At 35.7% G+C, this 22,789-nt stretch overlaps 1 protein-coding gene across 8 annotated transcripts in view; it reads right to left on the minus strand.

Annotated features, from left to right (window-relative positions):
- ppp3cb (protein phosphatase 3, catalytic subunit, beta isozyme) overlaps positions 1-22,789 on the minus strand; it is a 115,790-nt gene continuing 93,001 nt past the window's right edge. For 4 of the 8 annotated variants that reach the window (XM_068213208.2, XM_009307724.5, XM_073921421.1 and 1 more), the window contains exons 7-13: positions 20,789-20,866; positions 20,203-20,297; positions 15,877-16,002; positions 13,270-13,347; positions 12,939-13,023; positions 9,758-9,855; positions 1-1,706 (exon numbers count right to left, since the gene is read on the minus strand). In XM_068213208.2, the coding sequence (XP_068069309.1) occupies positions 1,528-1,706; positions 9,758-9,855; positions 12,939-13,023; positions 13,270-13,347; positions 15,877-16,002; positions 20,203-20,297; positions 20,789-20,866 (739 nt within the window). In that variant the 3' untranslated portion in view covers positions 1-1,527. 8 annotated transcript variants of the gene reach the window in all.

Here is a 22,789-nt window from a genome sequence, read left to right on the forward strand (position 1 = left end):
AAAGGTTCATGCATATTTTATTCAAGAGTAAAAAAAGAGATTTGTCCCATAGGGCATGCTCACACTGTCCGTACTGTAGGTCAGGAAATCATGATGCTCAGAATGAAGCTCCAGAGAAAAATACAAGATATAGAATCACAAATAACTCATGAACGTTTTTCCATTATTCATAAAGTAAAGCACAATGAGCAACCGAAACGAGAATGAGGCAAAGTGTGGAATAAACCAGCAGAACTCTTAATAATAATCATAAGAATAATCATAATCATAAATAACCAGAATATTGTTTAGAATAATGATCGGAATATATACTTCTCCTTAAAAATGTGAGACACGTTAAGGTGTGTCCATATTCGTATTTTTACATTTGAAATAACCATGCAGTCATGCTTTAGGCAGCCCGGATGTCTTTTTCACAGAATTATATGTTCCTTCACACTACTGGATAACTTCTGTACATCGATAAACAAACACCTCATTGGAGCTTAATTAACTGTACAGCGATGTAAACGAACGAAATAAAATAAAACGAACAAACAATAAATTAATAGCTTTAATACAAAATAAAAAGAACGTGAAAATAAGCGATAACAAAAACGTTCCTTAAAAATATACGCCATTTATATACAAAATAAACTCCCATGAATTATGCGCAGCCGGAAATCCGTTCTTACTAGTGCACAAGTACCTGTTTGAAACCACCCACCACGGCCCGACGCTACCCCTCAGATCAAATCACCTGACTGTTTCTCTCACATTCACACATGCGCACACATACAGCTGACTGAACGCTTCTCTTGGATCACCACAGGGGGCGCTGTAGAGTCACGAATTGACAACGTTAGATTCGTACAACAAGCACACAGCATGAGGGGCTTCGCGCCGACTCCAAATCTCTCCTGGGTTAAGTTATTTCGTGTAGTTATTAATTATTCCGTAGATATAGTAGTGATTACTAGTAGCAAAACATAGAAGTGTAAAAGTAACGATTATAAGCTCCTCGCGCACAAACAAATGCAAACATACGCTTCTCTTACGCTTTTTTTTTTTTTAAATAAATAGAGCGTCAGCTTTGTGTTTCACGTTCCACAGCAGGCCAAAAAACAAACGAACCAAAAAATTAAACGAAATAAGCATTTGTGAAAACCTACTTATCGTCATATAATTATATATCACATACGCGCACACGCACACACACAGACACGCACGCGGAAGTGCAAACACGCATAAATAAACATCTCTTCTGACAAAGGAACAGGAAATGCCCTCTTCTCCGTGTACATAGCCCCATATCCGTAAAACTACACGTCCCGTCATGCAAAAGTCGAGCATGATCTCCTTCCCGCGTGGCCTTCTTGGGTGTTGTTGAGGCCGCTGAACGTCAAGCAGGGAGTTCGGTCTAAAATATATCACATAATCCATCTGCTACATAGACGGTAGCAGTGAAAATGAGGGGATAGAGGGGAGAAATGCATGATTTGGAGAAGGAGCAATGGGGCGAGCGAAGGGATATGGGGAGGGAATCGATCACTGGATATTGCTGTTGTCATCCGTGCCGTTTGATTCGGCCATGTTCATCTTGCCCATCGACAGGCCCACGCTGTTGACCACGTCCCGGCGAGGAGGCATGCGCTCGTTTATGCGGTCCAGACCCTTCGCTTCCTCGAAACTGGTGATCTTGTGCTGTGGAGAGAAGCCACGGATGGCTTTGAGAGAGAGAGCGATAATTATTCATAGGCAAAACTGGAAACAAATAGACTATGAATTGACATACTGTTAGACAGATGAGTGTGTTATTCCATAGATTGTTCTCATAGAGTCACAAAGGTATTGATTTAGGGATACACTATATATAGAGATGTCATAGCCATATTTCACTTCAAAATTATTTGGAGATTTGTGAAAATAAAATTCCAATATTTATTTAAATGATCATTCGCTAAAACAATGTATTACAAGTGTAATACTTAAAACAAAAAATTAAATGACATTCAGAGTAACAAATGTATATATATATATATATATATATATATATATATATATATATATATATAAATTGAAAGGCATTTTAAAAGTCATTTTTTTAAAGGGACAGTTCACCAAAAAGTAAAAATTTACTCGGTAATTACTCTCCAAATACTTATGAACATTTACTGTATGTTTTTCTTTCATCTGTCGATCTCAAAAGAAGTTATATTTAAGAATGTTAGAAACCGGTACCTGTACGCTTATTTCAGGTGGATGCTATTTTAAAAATGAAAGTAAGGCTGCGGTGGGAAGAAAGCCGTGAGTATAGGAACAGCACTGTAACATCAACATGCTGTGGACTACAGACTTCCAGCTGTTGCCACGATTTCAAAGTACAGAAACGGTGAAAACATCACTTTAATATCATTCAGTTAAGTTCTCGTTTGCCCAGTCAGCGCAGTTTGTTTGGCATATGTGAAACCAGCAACCGTGCTAGGATCCCCGCCAAATCAATCGCTCCAAGATCGCTTGAATGAGGTGGTCTCGGCTCGATTGTAACGAACTCTGGAGTGGATCGATTGCAGTGAGAAAGCGATACGATCCGAGCGCGGTTATATCACAGTGTTTTATGGATATGTAATAGGCATACGGCTTTATTCATTCATACATTTTCTTGTCGGCTTAGTCCCTTTATTAATCCGGGGTCGCCACAGCGGAATGAACCGCCAACTTATTCAGCAAATTTTTACTCAGCGGATGCCCTTTCGGCCGCAACCCATCTCTGGGAAACATCCAAACACACATTTACACACACACTCATACACTACGGACAATTTAGCCTACCCAATTCACCTGTTTTTTGTGGAAACCCACGCGAACGCAGGGAGAACATGCAAACTCCACACAGAAAGGTCAACTGAGCCGAGGTTCGAACCAGCGACCTTCATGCTGTGAGGCGACAGCACTACCTACTGCGCCACTGCCTCGCCATACGGCTTTATAAAGAGAGAATTATGAGTAGGGCGGGAAGTTTCGGGAGTCTCCCGGATACCCGCAAATGAGTGAAAATCTCCCGGTAATCGCGCTTCTCCCTCCCAGTCCTCAATTACGTTGCGCACCCTTCTCACCCCTCCCCACGGCATCTCTCCTCGCTCTTCAGACACATCGCGTGCACCTTGTCAAACACCACCAAACCACCATCTTTTCTGACAGCTGAGCGGGACTCTGCAAAATAAACCCTGACACTCTGACCAACGTGAGGAGAGTTTACTCACACGTGACTTGTTTTAGATCTTTTGGTCCGTTTAGAAACTTTGCAGTGTAAAAGCGAACCGCACCAAGAACAAAGACCTGGTGAGTGAAAAAATTAGGCAGTCCACTTGTGTTGTCTGTAATAGTGTTGTCACGCTACTAAACCTTTAAAGATGTCCATATCCTGCTAACATTTGAGCGTGTTCTTAAACAGCGCTGACATGTTCACCAGCTCTCAAAAGAAGTGACTGTGATTGGTCGTGAAGGTCATCAGTTCACCGCTCTTCACCAAATGCATACACAGATACACAGACACTGGAGCGTTTTCAGCAGATCACTCCTCTGTGTTTGCACTTGGTTAATAGTGGTGAAGTGCAGTGATGACCTTCACGGCCAATCACAGTCATTTCTGTTGAGCACTGGTGAACACTATTGCAAATCAGCACTGATTAAGAAGGCACTCAACAGCACTTAAATGTTAGCGGTAAATTCACGTTATTTATATAATTCAGTACCAAAATTTCGTATCGTGACAAGTCTAATATAGCAAAAGAGTCAGTTTATTAACTTGAGTTTGATAAAAAGCATCTAAAACGTGTGTTTGGAAAAGAAAACATCTAACAGCTAACTAGTGCCATTTCACTTAACTTAGCTGAAAATGAGGTCTGATGTCCCTGATAAGACATACAGCAAGGTACACAACAAAAAGTCATCGCAGACGCCGTTCCTGTATGACTTCAGGCGATACTTCCAGGTTTCTTTCCACCGCAGCCTCGCTTTCGCTTAAAATTATTATTTTTTAACTATATATATATATATATATATATATATATATATATATATATATATATATATATATATATATATATATATATATATATATATAATTATATATTAATTACATAATTATATATTATAATTCAAAAGGCATATTAAAAGTGCCAAAAAGCATAATTTCATCCAAGGGTTAAATGCTATTTACTCTCCCTTAAGTGGCTCCAAATATTAATGACTTTCTTTCATCTGAAGATATTTTGAAGCATGTTAGAAACCGGTAACTATTGAAATCCATAGTAGAAAAAAATCAAGCACTATGGAAACACTATCGTTACCGGTTTACAACATTTTTTTAAATATCTTCTTTGTGTGTTCAGCAGAAGAAAAAAACTCAAACACGTTTGTGGCAAGTGAAGGATGAGGAAATGATGACAGAATTTTCAGTTCTGGGTGAACTAGCCCTTTAATTGTCAATTTAAACACCTTATACTTTCCCATTAGCAACTTTTAATAATCGCAAAATATACAAAAAAAATTGGTATAATGGATTATTATACATATATAGACCTAATATAGTTGCTTACTGTGATTATTTATTACATATACACTAACACTATGTGCAACATATTGGATTTTTGGAGTGAAATGTGACCTGTACTATCTTTCATTTTCACCGATATACAGACATCTCGTCAAACACGCCATTGATCCACTCCACTATCTAATAGTCACTATAGGCACAAATTCACTGCACATTACACTATCAGACAAACACACACGCACACACACGGTTTACAGTGTACAAGGAAACAGCTGTGGCGATGATAATGGACATCACATCTTATCACGTTCACTCCAGATCAGCTGAAAAAACCTCACAAGGACCAGCAACACAGTCAATGTTTCCATTAGAAAACAAACCCTTTACCAACAGTTCTTAGCAAGGCAAGGTTTACCGTTTTTTAATGTACTTTGATTCATTCTGATGGAAACATAGTGGCTTATATCACAATCAGAGATGATGTGAGACCCTCTCTTGGGTTTGCTTTCAGACTTTACGCAGGAGGTTTTGGGTTTCAAATACTTCTCACCTGAATGATGAGAAAAGAGTTTTGGAAGTGTTTGTTTAGCCACTGAAATTCTCCACAGGCATTCTAAAATATGATTAAAGTTGTGAGTATTGATGTGAAACTATACATCACCTTATATGTCAATAACGTAATATATAAGATACAGACATATAGAAATACGCTTTATTTACAATATCCATTACAGATATGACATAAGGTTGCGATGGAAATAACAATTTATTATTAGTAATTAACCCCGACCTAAACCTAACCCTAACTACAACATGTAATTAAATGTAGTTACAATTTAATGGAGAAGTTGTAAAATTAATTTTAGTTAAACACACTCTCATATAAAAATAATACAAATTAACATAAAATAAGTTACATTTCAAATTGAAGTTGATGTGCTAAAGTTACTAACACTTTCAGACAGAGAAATTAATTAGAAATTAATGCTAAAAACAACTATGACATAGAATAAAATTGTTGAACAACGAATGGAAATGCTAAAATTAAAGTGAAAGAAATATGACAAAACAAATACAATTTCTAAAAGAGGTAAAATATCAAAAAATATCATTCAAAATATTCATTAAATAATTAATATTAAAGTTCTATGGGGAATCTGATAAAAATCACTATATATATATATATATATATATATATATATATATATATATAGTTTTTGGTGGTTAAATTTTTTTTAACTTAAAGGTGCTGTATGTGTTTTTGACTCTATGTTTGCAGATATTTAAGAAACATGCTAAGTGAACATCCTTGTTTATCTAAAAACCAATGCTAAAAATATTCTGTTTTGAAAACGTGCGTTACATGCCAGGGATGCGTTTCCCAAAACCATCGTTAGCCAACTAAGGTCGCAAGTTCCGTCGTTACAAACAAAGTTTTGATTTGCCGTTTCCCAAATCCGTCGCTCCAACGAACATTCGCAAACTGCGTCGCAAACTTGAGCACTCGCAACTACACTTCTGGAGCTGTAGTTAGAAACATAGTTCCTGGCTGTGTTCTATTCCCACTTATCCCCCTATGCCCTATTCATTTAGAACAATCGAACATTCAAAGTTGGAATTATTAAAAATAAAAAAGCATTAAGGTCATCTTTCTTAGGTGTAATTTGCTTTCAAACTATTTTTACAGTTCAGTTTCTTCATGTTTACAATTGTGCTCCCTTCGCAGTGCACTTTGAACATGTCATTTTGAACACAGCCTCATGTTGAAAGCTATAGGTGACCTATTATTTAAAAGCAGAATTTATGAAAAAGCTTGTGAGAACAAAAAGCATACGTTAATTCTTTCAATTTATAGTGGGTCATTTATTAAAGATCTGTACTGTATATGACATGGGCCTGCTGATTAGAACTTTCTGCAGTGGTTTACATGTGTCAAATTGTAAAAGTAGACTTTAAAGAAATAAAAATAAATAAACGATATCCTGCTTAATAATAATAATAATAATAATAATAATATCATCATTGATATTATTAATATTATTATTAAAGTATGATTTTTCACTTCTAATAAATAATAAATATTACATTTCATTTTATAATAAATAGCCTCATCATTTATTTATATGATTTATATATGATATTAGAATACGTGTTAGCTTTTTGTAAGACATATGTTTTAGAACAGATTATGTAATGTTCAACTTCTCAATAATATTAGTAAAGCAAACATTGACCTGTATGTGCCATTTACATATATTTCAGTTAATATGGAAAGCAGGTGCATGTTTTTACCAAATCTATTATTGGAAAAATAATTATTATCATTTATTTTAAATGCGTGTTTGTGTAAAACAACATAATTTGCACAAAGAAATGATGGTGCACAAAAGAAGCACATTTCCTTGCTTTTATATCTAGTAGCTCTTGTCAGATCAATTTCATAAGCTAAAACCCAATACTTCTATATGCATTTTTAAATAGCATTTCAACTTCCAAAACCTTCGTTGACCTTCAATTCAGTTTACCAGATATAACCGTAAAGCGGGTTTGGATGGAGTCTAAAAAGCAAACCGTGTCACAGAGAGGTCACATGATCCCTGCAGATCACATGGTCATCAGAGACCACACCCAGAGCGAGTGATCAGCGTTTGGGGACGGGGTGCTGTAAGAATGCTGGGTCACCAGTGAAGAGGCCCAGATTCTTCCGTCTGCTGAGTCATTCTGTAACCTTGAGCAGGTACGTAAGAATGTGTGCCGTTGAGAACAGCAGAGCGGAATCCAGCATTTGCAGAAGCAGGAGGACACAGGTGTGTGAGCGTGTGTGTGTGTGTGTATGTACATTCCAATTATGTGTGCATTTGAGATTCAGTATATTTGTATAAAACACTGTTCTGAATAAATGATCAATTATTAACAGAGGATTACATTTATATGCTGATTTAGATGACATCAGGAACTAATTAACATCTAATATGGTTTTAGCTTTATGCGGTTATTAACTGTATTGGCTGGTTTAAGCAAGTCTAGCAGGTTTACAAAACTCACACTTGCCCAAAACTAGGGATGACCACATGTACTGTAGTGTCGATATATGTCAATACTTACTTATTTAAACAGCCCTTAATATTAATTAATATGTAAGTTATATTTGCAATATCACACGAGATTCATAGCAATATGACTGCATATTAGCATTATGTGATTTAATCACAGCAGTGCTGATATACAGCCATATCGCAATGATAAGCAGTGCTAAGTGTAATATTGCATTTATACAACAGTTTGACAGCATAAGTCATTCATACGTCATAAGACAGCACAAAAGGATGAGACACTATGTGGTTTTTACATTTTATTTACACACTTACGATGTCAAACTGTTGAATAAATATCCCAGACATATTTATGTGGTCAAATAGAACTATTCAGGTGATACGTGTGAAGTAAAAACTAATTTCTAATTAATTTTGTACTTACCATGATGACATATTATTTACTGGCTGTTTTGCAAGATAATGTAGCTTAAAATGCAATTTAAAGAATTACTAGAATATTATGTTAAATAGGTAAGTTAGGATTATTAGGAAAGTTATTGAAAAACAGTGGTTTGTTCTGTAAATAAATAATTCTCAAGATTCTAACAATATTGTCCCTCAATTAGTTATTAAAAGATAAATCATTTGATTTCAGCCAAACTAAAATAAAAACGACTTACCACAGAAGAAAAAATATTATAGAAACTACTGATCTGTTAAATATCACTTGGGAAATATTTTTTAAATAAATTATATATATATATATATATATATATATATATATATATATATATATATATATATATATATATATATATATATATATATATATATATATATATATACAGAATCACAAGAAAATAAAAAATATAAATAAAGCCTGATTTTTCCAATATTATGCAGCCCTAACATTATACACTGCAAAAATATTGTTTTTGAATAAAGCCTTATCTACCAACCCAGGCTCATTCTGATTATGTACCCCTATATACATTTCTGGAGAGCTCCAATTACGTCCCAGGAGCTACGTTTTTCAGATCTCAAATTTCTCTCACGAGTGCCACTCATGCTTGATGTTCTGGCATAAATCCACCAGAGGCCGCTGTCCACTGACTGACTGACTGACTGACTCCCTCTTCCTTAAACCAAAAGAACAGTGTTGAAAAGAAAAGCTGTTGCCTGATTTTTACCACAATTTCACATTTTACCACATTCTCACCCTGTTATTTACTTGTTTATTTAATTTTTTTTGCTTCTGTTTTTGTCTTACCTGCTTACCAGTCAGCTGCTAGCGCAAAAAGGCATGGCGTCATACCACCCTGTAGGGTTCATTTTAAAGACAAAATGCAGCCATACGTAGCTCAGGGTATATAATTGTCGATCTCCAGGAATGTATCTTATACTCACTAAGGCTTCTTAATACTTTTTATTATTTTAGTAGAACTATTACACGAGAGTATGTTTAAATAAACAGCATCTATTTATTTGAAACATTATTTTTGTAACCTTAAAAACCTCTACACTGTTGTTTTTCAATAACTAATTCTTCCCTTTAAAAAAATTATTTTTTTCCATAAACAATATAAAAATGTCCTCATTTAGATATGTGGATAAATGTGTGTGTGCAGTATGTGTATTGGTGTGTGAAACACACAATTCCTGACCAGTCATAGCACCCCCACACGCTCAGTTAGCTAGGCTGCGCTGTCTAGCTAGCTAGCGTGTTTCAGGGTCCCTATGAAACCTCTGAGCAGCACAGAGACAGATTGAGGCCGGCCAGTTTACCTTCTCCATCCTTAACCTCCTCGACAGCTTCAATGGCCTCGATGGTAGCTGAGGAGGCACAGAAAGACAGACGGAGAGAAGGAGAGAGGGAGAGAGGGAGGATGGATGGGGGAGTTTATTGTGACAGTCATGCACGCAGCACAATCCCCCAGCATTAGCTGCCAAGTAGCTGCTGTGGACAATTAGCAGTTAGCGTTAGCCGGTTAGTGTTCCTGTATGTGTTCGTGTCTGCACATTTCAGATGGTTACATTAGCGAAGAGAATGAACACAAGTGTTTCAATAAAAGAAAAGGGTTAGCAGACATGTCCGTGGCTCTGTAAGGCTTTGTTTTAATGGCTTTGAAGAGAAAAGAGGCTGTGATGAGAGAGAGAATGTGTGGTGTTTGCGTTTGTAACTCACCGCTCTGCAAGGTCTGTTTTCCTCCAGACAGAACGCCACTTGGTAGCATCCCGGTCGGGGTCAGACCTTTCAGGGTCAACACATTCTCACTTTCCTCTCTGACAAAACACAATGAAATGTTAATGAAAAGTTAGAGCTAACTAAAAGTATTACACACATGTTTTTGTGAAAAATATTGAGATTTAACACCTGTACATGCCAAACAAATAGAAAAACTGTACTTGTCACACTCAATATCTTCAATTGAAACATTTCAATATTTCAAATCCAGTATTTAAGAACTGAATTTGCACAAAACAAGTGACCATTATTTGCAAATCCAAACAACCACTGGTCCCAAATGGCACACTATACACTATGCACTCATGCACTATGTACTTCTGCACTTACACACTCAATAGGGTATATGTATGTAGTGGCGTCCTAAATGGCACACTAATGTTTCTTTACTAAGCGGAAATTCAAACCGTTTCCATGATGACGTTTGACGGTTGCCAAATCAGTGAAATAAACGACCGAATTCCCTGCTGAAAAATCCAGCTTAAACCAGCCTAGGCTGGTTGGCTGGTTTTAGCTGGTCAACCAGGCTGGTTTTAGAGGGGTTTTGGCCACTTCCAGGCTGGTTTCCAGCCATTTCCAGCCTGGTCTTAGCTGGTTAGGTTGGGAGATGACCAGCTAAAACCAGCTTGACCAGCCTAGCAGGCTGGGAGCCCAGCCAAAACCAGCTATGTCCAGCTTAAACCAGGCTGGTCAAGCTGGTTTTTGCTGGATTTAGCTGGTCATTTTCCAGCCTGACCAGTTAAGACCAGGCTGGAAATGGCTGGAAACCAGCCTGAAAGTGGCCAAAACCCCTCTAAAACCAGCCTGGTCGACCAGCCAACCAGCCTAGGCTGGTTTAAGCTGGATTTTTTAGAAGGGTTATCAAATAATAGTAGCATTAATTAGCATGTTATTACCATGTTTACATATGCTATCAATAAACTGTTGCTTGCATAAATTAGCAAGTAGTTAGCTTATCTTTAGCCTATACATTTTTAAATGTTAATATGTTTTTGATTAAAAATACTGTAGTAAAAATTTATATTATCATGCTGCTACCATGATGTTAGCATTAATTAGCATTTGCTGTTTAGTATGTTGCTAGCATGTTTAGCATATTGACATGCCTTTGACAGGTTTAACTGCTGCTAACTTGAATTAGCATTATGTGATTTCAAACACATTTTAGCTGTTGTTTTTTTTAGTAGCAATAATTGGGATGTTACTACCATGTTTACATATGCTATTAATAACTTTACATTATTTAATGTTAACATGTTTTATCCCATCCCAGATGAAAAATCTGTTTGTTGAATCTAAGTTACATTGCATCTACATGCAACTAATTCTCATTAAATTATAAGTAGACTGTTAGGTTGGGTTTAGGGTTAGTGTAAGTTGACATGTACTTGCAAAGTTTCTTATAGTCAGTTAAATATCTGTTAAAGAAGCAGTATCAAAATATATTAAGCAGTCTACTAATACTCAAATGGACTCTAAAAATAAAGCATTACCAAAACACTATAGTAAATATATTTAATGTTTTTGAATTATACTATAGTAAAGTGTATAACATTTTATATACTATTATAATCTTTGTTAATGAAGGCTACAGCATGAATATAGTGAACTAATGAGAACTATGATACTTTACATTAGTTTTTAACTACAGTTAAATGTGGTATATTGTTTTATAACATACCCTATAGTTACAGAAAACTACAATATTGGGTAATTAGTTTATATTACTATAGTTTTTGTGGTAGCCTACCATAGCAACTAGCTACTGAATTAGCACAACATATTAATTCAAGTATTTTACAACAGTGTGGTTCAAAAACAATAGCATTTTATTAACTATGTAGGATTTTAGCATACTTTAGCAAATTGTTAGCATGTTCAGGCTATACCACATGATTTATGTTGTCAACACATCCTGCTTGGCTTTGCGAGTGATAGATAGCTTGAACTGGGTGGATGTAGATTAAGTAATCTTGTTTCTTCAATAAGTTTATTTTATACCGCATAGTTGTAAACCCGCATAGGCTACTTTGCATTCATATTTGCATGGTTATTATGAGGTTGATGACATAAACTGGACAAGCACAGCATGCAACCCGCTTTAATAACAGCTTGTCCATCTGCGGTAATATGACCACACGAAATCGATAGTCTTTTAAATAACATAATAGTTTTAATAACTCATTTCTAATAACTGATTTATTTTATCTTTGTCAGGATGACAGTAAAAAATATTTTACTAGATATTTTTCAAGACACTTTTAGACAGCTTAAAGTGACATTTAAAGGCTCAACTAGGTTAATTAGGTTAACTAGGCAGGTTAGGGTAATTAGGCACGTTATTGTATGACAGTGGTTTGTTCTGTAAAGTATCGAAAAAATTATAGCTTAAAGGGGCTAATAATTTTGACTTTAAAATTGTTTTTAAAAATTAAAAACTGCTTTTATTCTAGCCAAAATAAAACAAATAAGACTTTCTCCAGAAGAAATAATATTACCAGACATACTGTGAAAATTTCCTTGCTCTGTTATATTTAAAAAAAAAAATTCTGACTTCAACTGTATATTAACAATAATACAGCATGTGGACATTGGACAAAGATGTTTAAACATTCAAACATGTATATTTCAAAGACATGACTGTGGTTTAGTGTGTGTTTGCTCACCTTCGGCTGCTTGGTTAAAAGCAGAGCTAACTTAAGGTATCCTTAAAAGTGGCTCCAAGTTTGGTGTATTTTTTACATCCAAATAATAATAAAATAGCTTACCACAGTTATTATTAAAATCATTTGCTACTACAATAAAACTGCAATATAGGGGTACTGTTATGAAAATTAACTAGTTTTCACTTTTAAAGTTTGCCAGTAATATTTTAGTATTATTTACATGCTATTTACATGTTTATTAATATTTGAATTGGCTAGTAAATAACTGGATCATGTCATATTTTTATTTTTGGAGTGATTTTTTTCTGCAAAATGTTTCTGCTTTTATTTTAGGTTGAATGTATGATTTTTTTAGCCTCACACCGCACTAAAACACATATTGCTTTAAGATTATTTTTGGATGCTGTAAACATCCAAACCACAAACATGTGTTCCCAACCTCTTTCCATACTCACCGTAGGACTGAGAACATTTTGGCCATTTTGCCGATGGCACGGATCTTGTTTCTGATGACCTCTTTACGGGCGGCCGCAGCATTAGCTGAGACGAACCAGAAAAACAGGCTTGAATTTCATAAACAACATACTGAAGCTGAATATTCTGCACAACAAGAAGACAGTACTATCTTTGAGCAAATCAATATTTTATGACTCCACTTGCTAAACTGAAAGTCATTGAATTATTCACCTTATTATCATTTGGTCACAATTAAGGAAAAAAAAGATATATAATAATAAGAATTTTTATGTAAAGATTTGACAAGTGAGTTTTTGAAAACGTTCTCACCATCAAAGATCTCATCTCCGTCGTTCATAAGCTCATCGTCAGAGCAGATGCTGAGGACATTCACCAACATCTCTGTCACTGTGGAGGAGATATCTTAACATTTTAGCATCTTGAACATTTTCATTGAAGCACTTTCAGTGGAGAAACTGAAATAATTGATTTATTTGATTATTAAATATTTTATTCGATCCAAAATAATATAGTAATTATAGTAAATACTGCAGTGTTTTGGATACATTCTATAGTAAAGTGTATTATACTGCGTACACTTACCGGCCACTTTATTAGGTACACCTGTCTAACAGCTCGTTAACGCAAATTTCTAATCAACCAATCACATGGCAGCAACTCAATGCATGTAGGCATGTAAACATGGTCAAGACGATCTGCTGTAGTTCAAACCAAGCATCAGAATGGAAAGAAAGGTGATTTAAGTGTCTTTGAACGTGGCATGGTTGTTGGTGCCAGATGGGCTGGTCTGGGTATTTCAGAGACTGCTGATCTACTGGGATTTTCACGCACAACCATCTCTAGGGTTTACAGATATTAGCCAGAAAAAGAGAAAATATCAGTTCTGCGCAAATGCCTTGTTGATGGCAGATGTCAGAGGAGAATGACCAGACTGGTTCGAGCCGTTAGAAAGGCAACAGTAACTCAAATAAGCACTCGTTACAACCGAGGTATGCAGAAGAGCATCTCTAAATGCACAACACATCCAACCTTGAGGCAGATGGGCTACAGCAGCCGAAGACCACACCAGGTGCTCCTCCTATCAGCTAAGAACAGGAAACTGCGGCTACAATTCACACAGGCTCACCAAAACTGGACAATAGAAGATTAGAAAAACGTTGTCTGATCTGAGAGTCTGGATTTCTGATGCGACATTCAGAGGGTAGGGTCAGAAATATCTGCCTTGTATCAACCGTTAAGGCTGGTGGTGGTGGTATAATAGTGTGGGGGATATTTTGGCACACTTTGGGCCCATTAGTACCAATTGAGCATTGTGTCAACACCACAGACTACCTGAGTATCGTTGCTGACCATGTCCATCCCTTTTTGAACACAGTATACCCATCTTCTGATGACTACTTCCACAGGAAAACCTGCCATGTCATAAAGCGCAAATCACCTCAGACTGGTTTCTTGAACATGACAATGAGTTCACTGTACTCATATGGCCTCCACTGCCACCAGATCTCAATCCAATAGAGCACCTTTGGGATGTGGTGGAAGGAGAGATTCACATCATGGATGTGCAGCTGACAAATCTGCAGCAACTGTGTGATGCTATCATGCCAATATGGAGCAAAATCTCTAATAAATATTTTCAGTAACTTGTTGAATCTATGCTATGAAGTATTAAGGCAGTTGCTAAAGGCAAAAGGCGCTCCAACTCAGTACTGGTACCAGTGAGTGGCCGGTGAGTGTATATTATAGTGTTTACAACATTCACTCAAAAAAGAAAGTTTGTTGTTTGTTCAAACATTCAAAAAAATGTAACTCATTGAATGAACTCAATTTAATTGAGGGCTGAATTTCCATCCAATAAATTTGTTAAGCACCAACAAAAAAAAAAAAATGCAATTGAGTTGGTCCAACATGATTTTATCAAACGAAAGTTTAAATACATTTGTATTTTTATTTTACTCAAATTTAAAGGTCTGATAATATCATGTATGTCTATTATGTGTCGTACATTTTGAAGTCTCTTTGAAGTTTTATTAGAAGGAAACGTAAATGAACTAAAAGAGCCTTTTTCAGCATATTTCATGAGTTACACATACAGTTGATTGAGACTGATCTCAGAACTCATTTTAGAACAGTTATTGCTCGCTCAGCAAAGCAATAAACTGCATTTTGGCTAATTAGGTGCTAACACCCAAAACATGGGTGCTTCTGATCTCAAAACTCAAAGCATGACACGGAAATCTTAAAACTAAAGACGATTAAACTCTAACAAGTTTTTCTATTATCTTTAAACTTCTAAGATTACGTTATCTGTCAAAAACTCCCTCTCTTAATTCAATCCCACACAAAGCATGCTGGTAACTACAAATCTAGGTAGTTGGACCAACACAATTCCTTCATGTTGTCCCAACACAAAAAGCTTAAGTTAACTAAATGTTATAAATTTAGGTGAACTGAACATAAAACAAATAAATTGGTCAAATATATATCAACAATTGGGGACAACTGAATTGTTTTATGTTCAATCCATTCAAATTTGTAAACACTAATAAGTTAACTTAATTTCTTCATGTTGTCCCAACACAAATTGATTGTGTAGAATCCAGCATTTTTACTGTAAAAAATGCTGGGTTCTACACAATTCCTTCATGCTTTCCCAACACAAATTGATTAAATTAACTTAATCGTTTTTACAAATTTAAGTGGTTTGACATAAAACAAGTAAGTTGTCCCAAACAAAACTTGTTATTGTGTTGTCTCAACTCATTTTAAATAATGGTTTCAACAAGCAGTCATTTTTTGAGTGTTGTTAATGCAAATGAAATGGCACAGTTGTACAAATAACAAATTGTAACTTTAGCGTATATATAAGACACATTTCAAAGATGTTTAGCAACACTTTTCCTGTGATTTCCCCACCTTTCTCTCCAACAAATGGAAGAGACCAGGTGAAGACGTCCATGAAGTTGGGAAGCCAGTACGGGTGAGGCGAGCAGTTGAACTGTCGGATGTTCATTACGTTGTTTTCATATTTAAGCACAGCCGCTGTGGAGAGGCAATAGGGCGGTTTTACTCACACAAATACAAACATGTTTTATAAGAGCGCATGTATATGTCTGTTTCGGTTATGAACATCTGTATCTTTCTCTTGTTCACACATGCTTGTCATGCGCAATATTGTTACATAGGGTTTGTGCATTTTTAAAAAATCCCACAAAACAGGTTTACTGCAAAGCTATCAAGAAGATATCTGGGTCATAGTTCAGCAAACATCAAGAATTATATTTAGAATTTTTTTTTTTTAATTTTATATTTAATAAATATAGGAAAATAGGCTCTTTTTATAGCTCCTAATAGAGTTCAACAGTTGAGGTGTACCTTTTTTTTACCCATTTAGCTGATTTTCGGGTCTGGTGGTGGCACTTTTAGTTTAGCTTAGCTTAGTTTAGATCAGTGTTTCTCAACCACGTTCCTGGAGGACTTCCAGATCTGCACATTTTCCATGTTTTCTTAACCAATCACACCTGATTCATATCAACAGCTCATTAGCAGAGACTGAAAGACCTGTAATGTGTGTGATAGACAAAGGAGATATCCAAAACATGCAGTGCCACAGCGGAATGAACCGCCAACTTATCCAGCAAGTTTTTACGCAGCAGATGCCCTTCCAGCCGCAAGCCATCTCTGGGAAACATCCACACACACATTCACACACTCATACACTACGGACAATTTTTAGCCTACTTTAAAGGCTCATTCACACTATGAGCAACTTGCTGTCAAAGCGACAAGAGACCGTTCGTTTCAACGCAGAGCAAGTGTCTTCAGGCAACCTCCAACTACGTGAACGACTGTTGGCGACCAGGTGGGTGTGTCAAGCCATGTGACAAAGTTGACAATCCTTCAACTTTATGCAAATGAAGAGCGACTTTCTGGAACAACAGCCAATAGGAGCACCAGTAAAGCACATGTGATCCTCTCTCAGCTCCCGCAGAGGCTGGTTGTATTCTTCGTGCTGTAAACACACAGACCTGCGTATGCTGCAGGTCGCCACCCAGGGGTGCGTTTCCCAAACAACAACATAACTAGTGGCTGAACTATAATAGTATGATGCATCGCTTGGAAAACGAAGGACGTAGTGACCAGTGTTTCCCCAAAACCGTAGTCTCTTTGTCGCAGATCCATCATTTGAACCACTTTAGTTATAACGTAAAACCTCCATAATGATGTTTTAAACAGGCTGGAGTAACTACTTCTTTAGAGAAAAAAACATCATTTTTTGTATAAAATTATATTGGTTTACACGCACACTCTTAACGCACTAAAAAAAAAATCCAATACTAGTTTTAGTCTTTATTAACTGAAATATATGTAAACGGCACATATAGGGCCTACTTTTCCTATACAAATATTATTGAGTATATTCAATATTCTATGCTAAAACATAAATTTACTTAGCTAACACCCTAATCCCATATATAAATCACATTGTTTATGGTTGTAATTTACAGTAGGCTATTTATTAAGAAAATATTATTATTATTATTATCATCATCATTATTTTATTATTATTAAGTAGGATATTGTTTATTAATTAATTATTCTTATTTTTTGTAAATTTTTTGAAAAGTCTACTTTTACAATTTAACACATTGCAGAAATGTTTCAACCAACAGGCCCATGTCATATACAGTACAGATACTTTTTCATAATAAATAATCTACTATAAATTAAAGCACTAACATATGCTGTATAATATTGTTTTCACAAGCTTTGGAGGTGTAATGTAAATTCCACTTTTAAATAATAGGTCACCTATAGCTTTTTTATGAGCTGCATTCAAAATGTCAAATGTTTTCAAAGTGCACTACAAAGGGGACGCAATATTATTGCCAATATGAAGATCACTAAAACTAAACTGTAAAAATACTTTGAAAGCAAACTACACCTAAGAGAGATGACTTTAATGTCTTTTTTAAAGTCATTCCGAGTTTAAATGTTGAAACATTCTAAATGAATAGTGCATGGGGGATAACGGGGAATAGAACCCAACCAGGAACTATGGTTCTAACTACAGCTCTAGAGGTGTGGTTACAAGCGTACAAGTTTGCGACGCAGTTTGCGAATGTTCGTTGGAAAGACCGATTTGGAAAACACTAAATGAACAAACTATGTTTGTAACAACATAACTTGCGACCTTAGTTGGCTAATGATGGTTCTCTGAAACGCACCCCAGGGGTCCCAAACAATGGTGTAACTCGCAGCTGAACAATCATAGTACGATGCATTTGGGAAAAGAACGATGTAGTGAAGAGTGTTTCCCATAACCTGTAGTTTCTCTGTCGCAGATTCCAACGCTCGAACCACGTTAGTTGTAGCGTAAAGCGCCCATAATGATGCTCTAAACGGGGTGGAGTAACTACTTCTTTAGATGTATTCATGTAATACATCATGTAATACTTCAGATGTATTTCATGTAAATGGCACATACAGTATGAGGCCTATGTTTGCTTTACTAATATTATTGAGAAGATGAACATTACATATTCTGTTCTAAAACATATCACTTACAAAAGCATACACTTACTTATTCTAATAATATATATATATATATATATATATATATATATATACATATTACTCATATAAATAAATAATGAGGCTATGTATTATAAATATATTTACTTTAATAATAATATTAATAATATCCATTATTATTATTATTATTATTATTATTAAGTAGGATATTGTTCATTTATTTATTTATTTATTTATTTATTTATTTATTTATTTATTTATTTATTTATTTAAGTCTACTTTTACAATTTGACACAAGCAAACCACTGCAGAAAGTTCTAACCAGCAGGCCCATGTCATGTACAGTACAGATCATACAGTAATTGGTACAGATACTTAATAAATAAACTACTATAAATTAAAAGCATTAACGTATGTTATGTTTTTTGTTTTCACAAGCTTTGGAGACGTTACATAAATTTCACTTTTAAATAATAGGTCCACTATAGCTTTCGCCATGAGGCTGTGTTCAAAATGATATCAATCTTTTTAGAGTGCACTGCGAAGGGAGCACAATTGTAAACATAGCTCGTTGATTTACTCCGTAGATGAAGATCGCTAAAACTGAACCGTAAAAATTGTTTGAAAGCAAATTACAACTAAGAGAGGTGACCTTGATGCTTTTTTTATTTTTAATAATTTCAACTTTGAATGTTAGAATGTTCTAAATGAATAGGGCATAGGGGGATAAGTGGGAATAGAACACAGCCAGGAACTATGTTTCTAACTACAGCTCCAGAGGTGTAGTTTTAAGTGCTCAAGTTTGCGACACAGTTTGCTAATGTTCGTTGGACCGACGGATTTGGGAAACGGCAAACCAACAAAATATGTTTTGTAACGACGGAACTTGCAACCTTAGTTGGCTATCGATAGTTTTGGGAAACGCACCCCAGAGCGACAGGCACCTACAAAGTCGCAGCTTGTGTGAATGAGGCATAACTGAGGAGTTGTAAAATGAGCCTATTTTTAAAAACAGTGTAATGATCCTTTAGAGAACTTTTTTAGAATATCAGTTGATATAACAATAATATTATTATTGTATATAATCTAAATAATTATCTGTATATATTATAAATAAAAATAAATACATTGTATCAATAATTAGAACTATAACACTATATTATAACATTAATGTGTGTTATTTTTAATGATTTACTAATTATTGTCATTATATTTTTTTTATTTTAGTTTGACTGGATAAAAAGCAGTTTTTACATTTAATTTTATTTATTTGTTTTTTTAAATTTAAAGTCAATATTATTAGCCCATTATTTGCCCAAGTTTTTTTTTAAATTAGCTTTTATTTAATGATTTAAGCTATTAGCTATTTATTTAAATCCTATTTAACAATGTTGCCCAAGTCTTTTGTGATCCCAATTTGTGTACCTCTTGCATAATATAATGAAAATAATAAATAAATAAATAAATAAGAAAAATTTGCTATTAAAAATCAGCTATCAAAACTATTATGTTTAAAACAAACATTTTTAAAAATCTCCCTTAAACAGAACTATTTGACAAAAAATTAAAATTTCGCTAATACTATGACAAAGTTGTGTCATAATGAGATGGGAAAAAAATTATCATATTATATTGTAATATTGTCATTATGCAATTTAGTTCCGACATAATAAAGTACACATGCTGCACTAAAATAATAACTCAGACCTTTGTTGTTGTAAACGTCCAAGTAGTTTGGAGCCGAGAAGATGGTGATGAGAGAAGGGAAACCTGTAGTCTGACTCTTCCTGTACATGCGGTAACTGAGAAAGCAAGAAAAAGACAATCAATTAATCCCAATGGAAAACGAGAGGAATACACATAATGGATATTATTAGTATTAGACCATGAGCTAATTTACTCAGTAAGCATGCTTTCTGTTGTTGACTGCTGTGCTATTATTGTTTTGTAGTATTGTGCTGCATTATCGACTGCTGTTTAGTTGATTTATTAATTAGCCACGCTCTGCGTTAGACAAAGGCAGATAGAATTGCTTGGGCAGAAGGGAATGTATGTGAATCGGTGGCATTTCAGGCTACCGCACAGTAATGAACGTGGATTATGGAGAATCAATATCTGTCTGTCAGCTGTATCTGCGCACTGATTGTCCGTCAACAACAGCCTGTGAATATGCACACATCCTCTTTGTGTGTTTGTGAGGCATCTGTCACTCTGAAGAAAGCGAAAGAGCGCTGGAGAAAAAATAGAAGTCACATGGAATGACATAAAAGGGTCAAAGGTGATGTTTTCTTACCCCGCGTCCTGCGCCTCATGTGCTCTGATGACCGACAGCAAGTTGTTGGTCTGTAAAAACTCACACACTGCAGGATAACTGTACAAAATACACACAAATACACAATATGACAAATGATAAACAACAAATACACTTGTCTTTCACTGACAGTACAGCAATTAAATATCTACTGTAGGGATCTGGTCTGGTTTTGATGACTTCCTGCAGAGCCGGCCCAAGGCATAAGCGAACTAAGCCGCTGTTTAGGGCCCCGTGGCCACCAGGGGGCTCCCAAGAGTGCTTGAAATTATTGTGTGACTTTCGTTTTAGTTTGTTGAGTTGTGGATTAGTGTTGGGACAAAATATATGCCCATTTAAAGTGTTATTTCTGACCGCGATACATACTCAGGTGCCAAGATATGTACCTAAATTTACAAAAGATCTGATTTAATTAATCAGTTTTCCACACTGACTGCAGATAACCGCTTTGGCTACAGTACACCCAGCCGCCACCAGGTGGCGCTTCCCGTAATGGCGGATCATTAGACATACACCAGCATCATGTCTTCCTGTAAAGCCTAGTTCACACTACAGGATTTTAAACATCGGCAGATCGCTGTGCCGTTCACACTACATGACTTGACTTTGTGTCTTTTAATCTCTGTGGTGTTCACACTACGCAACACTCTGTGAATGATCCACAAGAGGGGGGTCACACACTACATGATCTGACAACATCTCATTCCCCATCAGCTCATTCAAGCTACCAAACCACAGCCAATTAAATTTTGAGGGAGGAGTCGTCAGAAAAAGCTGAACACTATTGGCTGCTTGTGTGCTGATTACATCACTGACAGCGTTTCAAGCTTTGAAGAAAGCATTTAAAAACATCGCCAAATCAGCTGATTTATCAGTGGATTAATCACTCATCTGCAGGTTCCAGTGGATAGATACACAGAGAGTTTGTAATTTTTGTAATTTTATTACTCTTTGAAATAAAACTAACATATTTATAACACCCTGCCGTTTTCTAACTATCAGTGTATTTCTTTCTGACATTGTTATTTTTTTTATTACAAAACAGTAAAGAACTGAGCATTTCTGCCTTAAATTACCATATTGTTCAAAATGACTGCATGCATGTCTAATACTTTTCACTGTGACTTTAAATATGTGTGCATTTTCTTGCCTAGCAACTTCCTGCTAACATAAACAAAACTTTCTGATGGCAAAAACATCAATTTACTTCAGATATCTTTCAAAACAGCATATTCTGTGCTGTGAAATAGCTCCTGTTTTAAAGTGAAAATGAAAGCCAAGACCTTTAAGTGTTTTAGTATCTTAACTACATATTTATAGGCTGTATTACCAAAAAAGATTATATTTTTAGGGTAATGGTGTCATTAAATATGATGCCAGACATTTAAAGCTTAATTTTAATATCTCAATAATAGCTTTGAATGTAAATATGTTGTGACAATATGGCGTTTTATATAAGAACGGTCAGAATGAGCAGTATGGTAATTCTAATAGTTACAGAATTCTAGTTTCACTGTTAATATATTCTCCTCTCATGTCTGTGCTAACGCAGAATGAAGCGAGTGCACTGATGCCCATTCTGACCAATCACAGATGTTTCTGCTGAGCTCCTGAGCACACAGGCATTCAGCTCATGCTGATCCGCTGTCTCATTGGCTGCAGCTCGTCACTACATCTGACCACACGTGGGGTTGAGTCGGCCGACTGCTCTGGAATATTTAGCATGCTGAATGTTGGATTTCCGTCTGCGAGGTGTCGGCGACGCGCCAGCGAGCCTCGTTGATGCGTTGTTCAGTAGTTCACACATAAAGAGCGGCGAGCGCCGAGCACCCGCAGATTTCTTCCTGATCACAGCCCGATCTGTCGGCGAGCTCGTTAACTTCCAAATCGGGCTCAAATCAGGCTTAAAATCCTTTAGTGTGAACTAGGCATTAGCTGAAATAACTAACCAGACTTTTTTACTGTGGTATTTTTGGTTGCACA

Source organism: Danio rerio, chromosome 14 (assembly GCF_049306965.1).
Source record: "Danio rerio strain Tuebingen ecotype United States chromosome 14, GRCz12tu, whole genome shotgun sequence".
NCBI classification, from domain to species: Eukaryota; Metazoa; Chordata; class Actinopteri; order Cypriniformes; family Danionidae; genus Danio; species Danio rerio.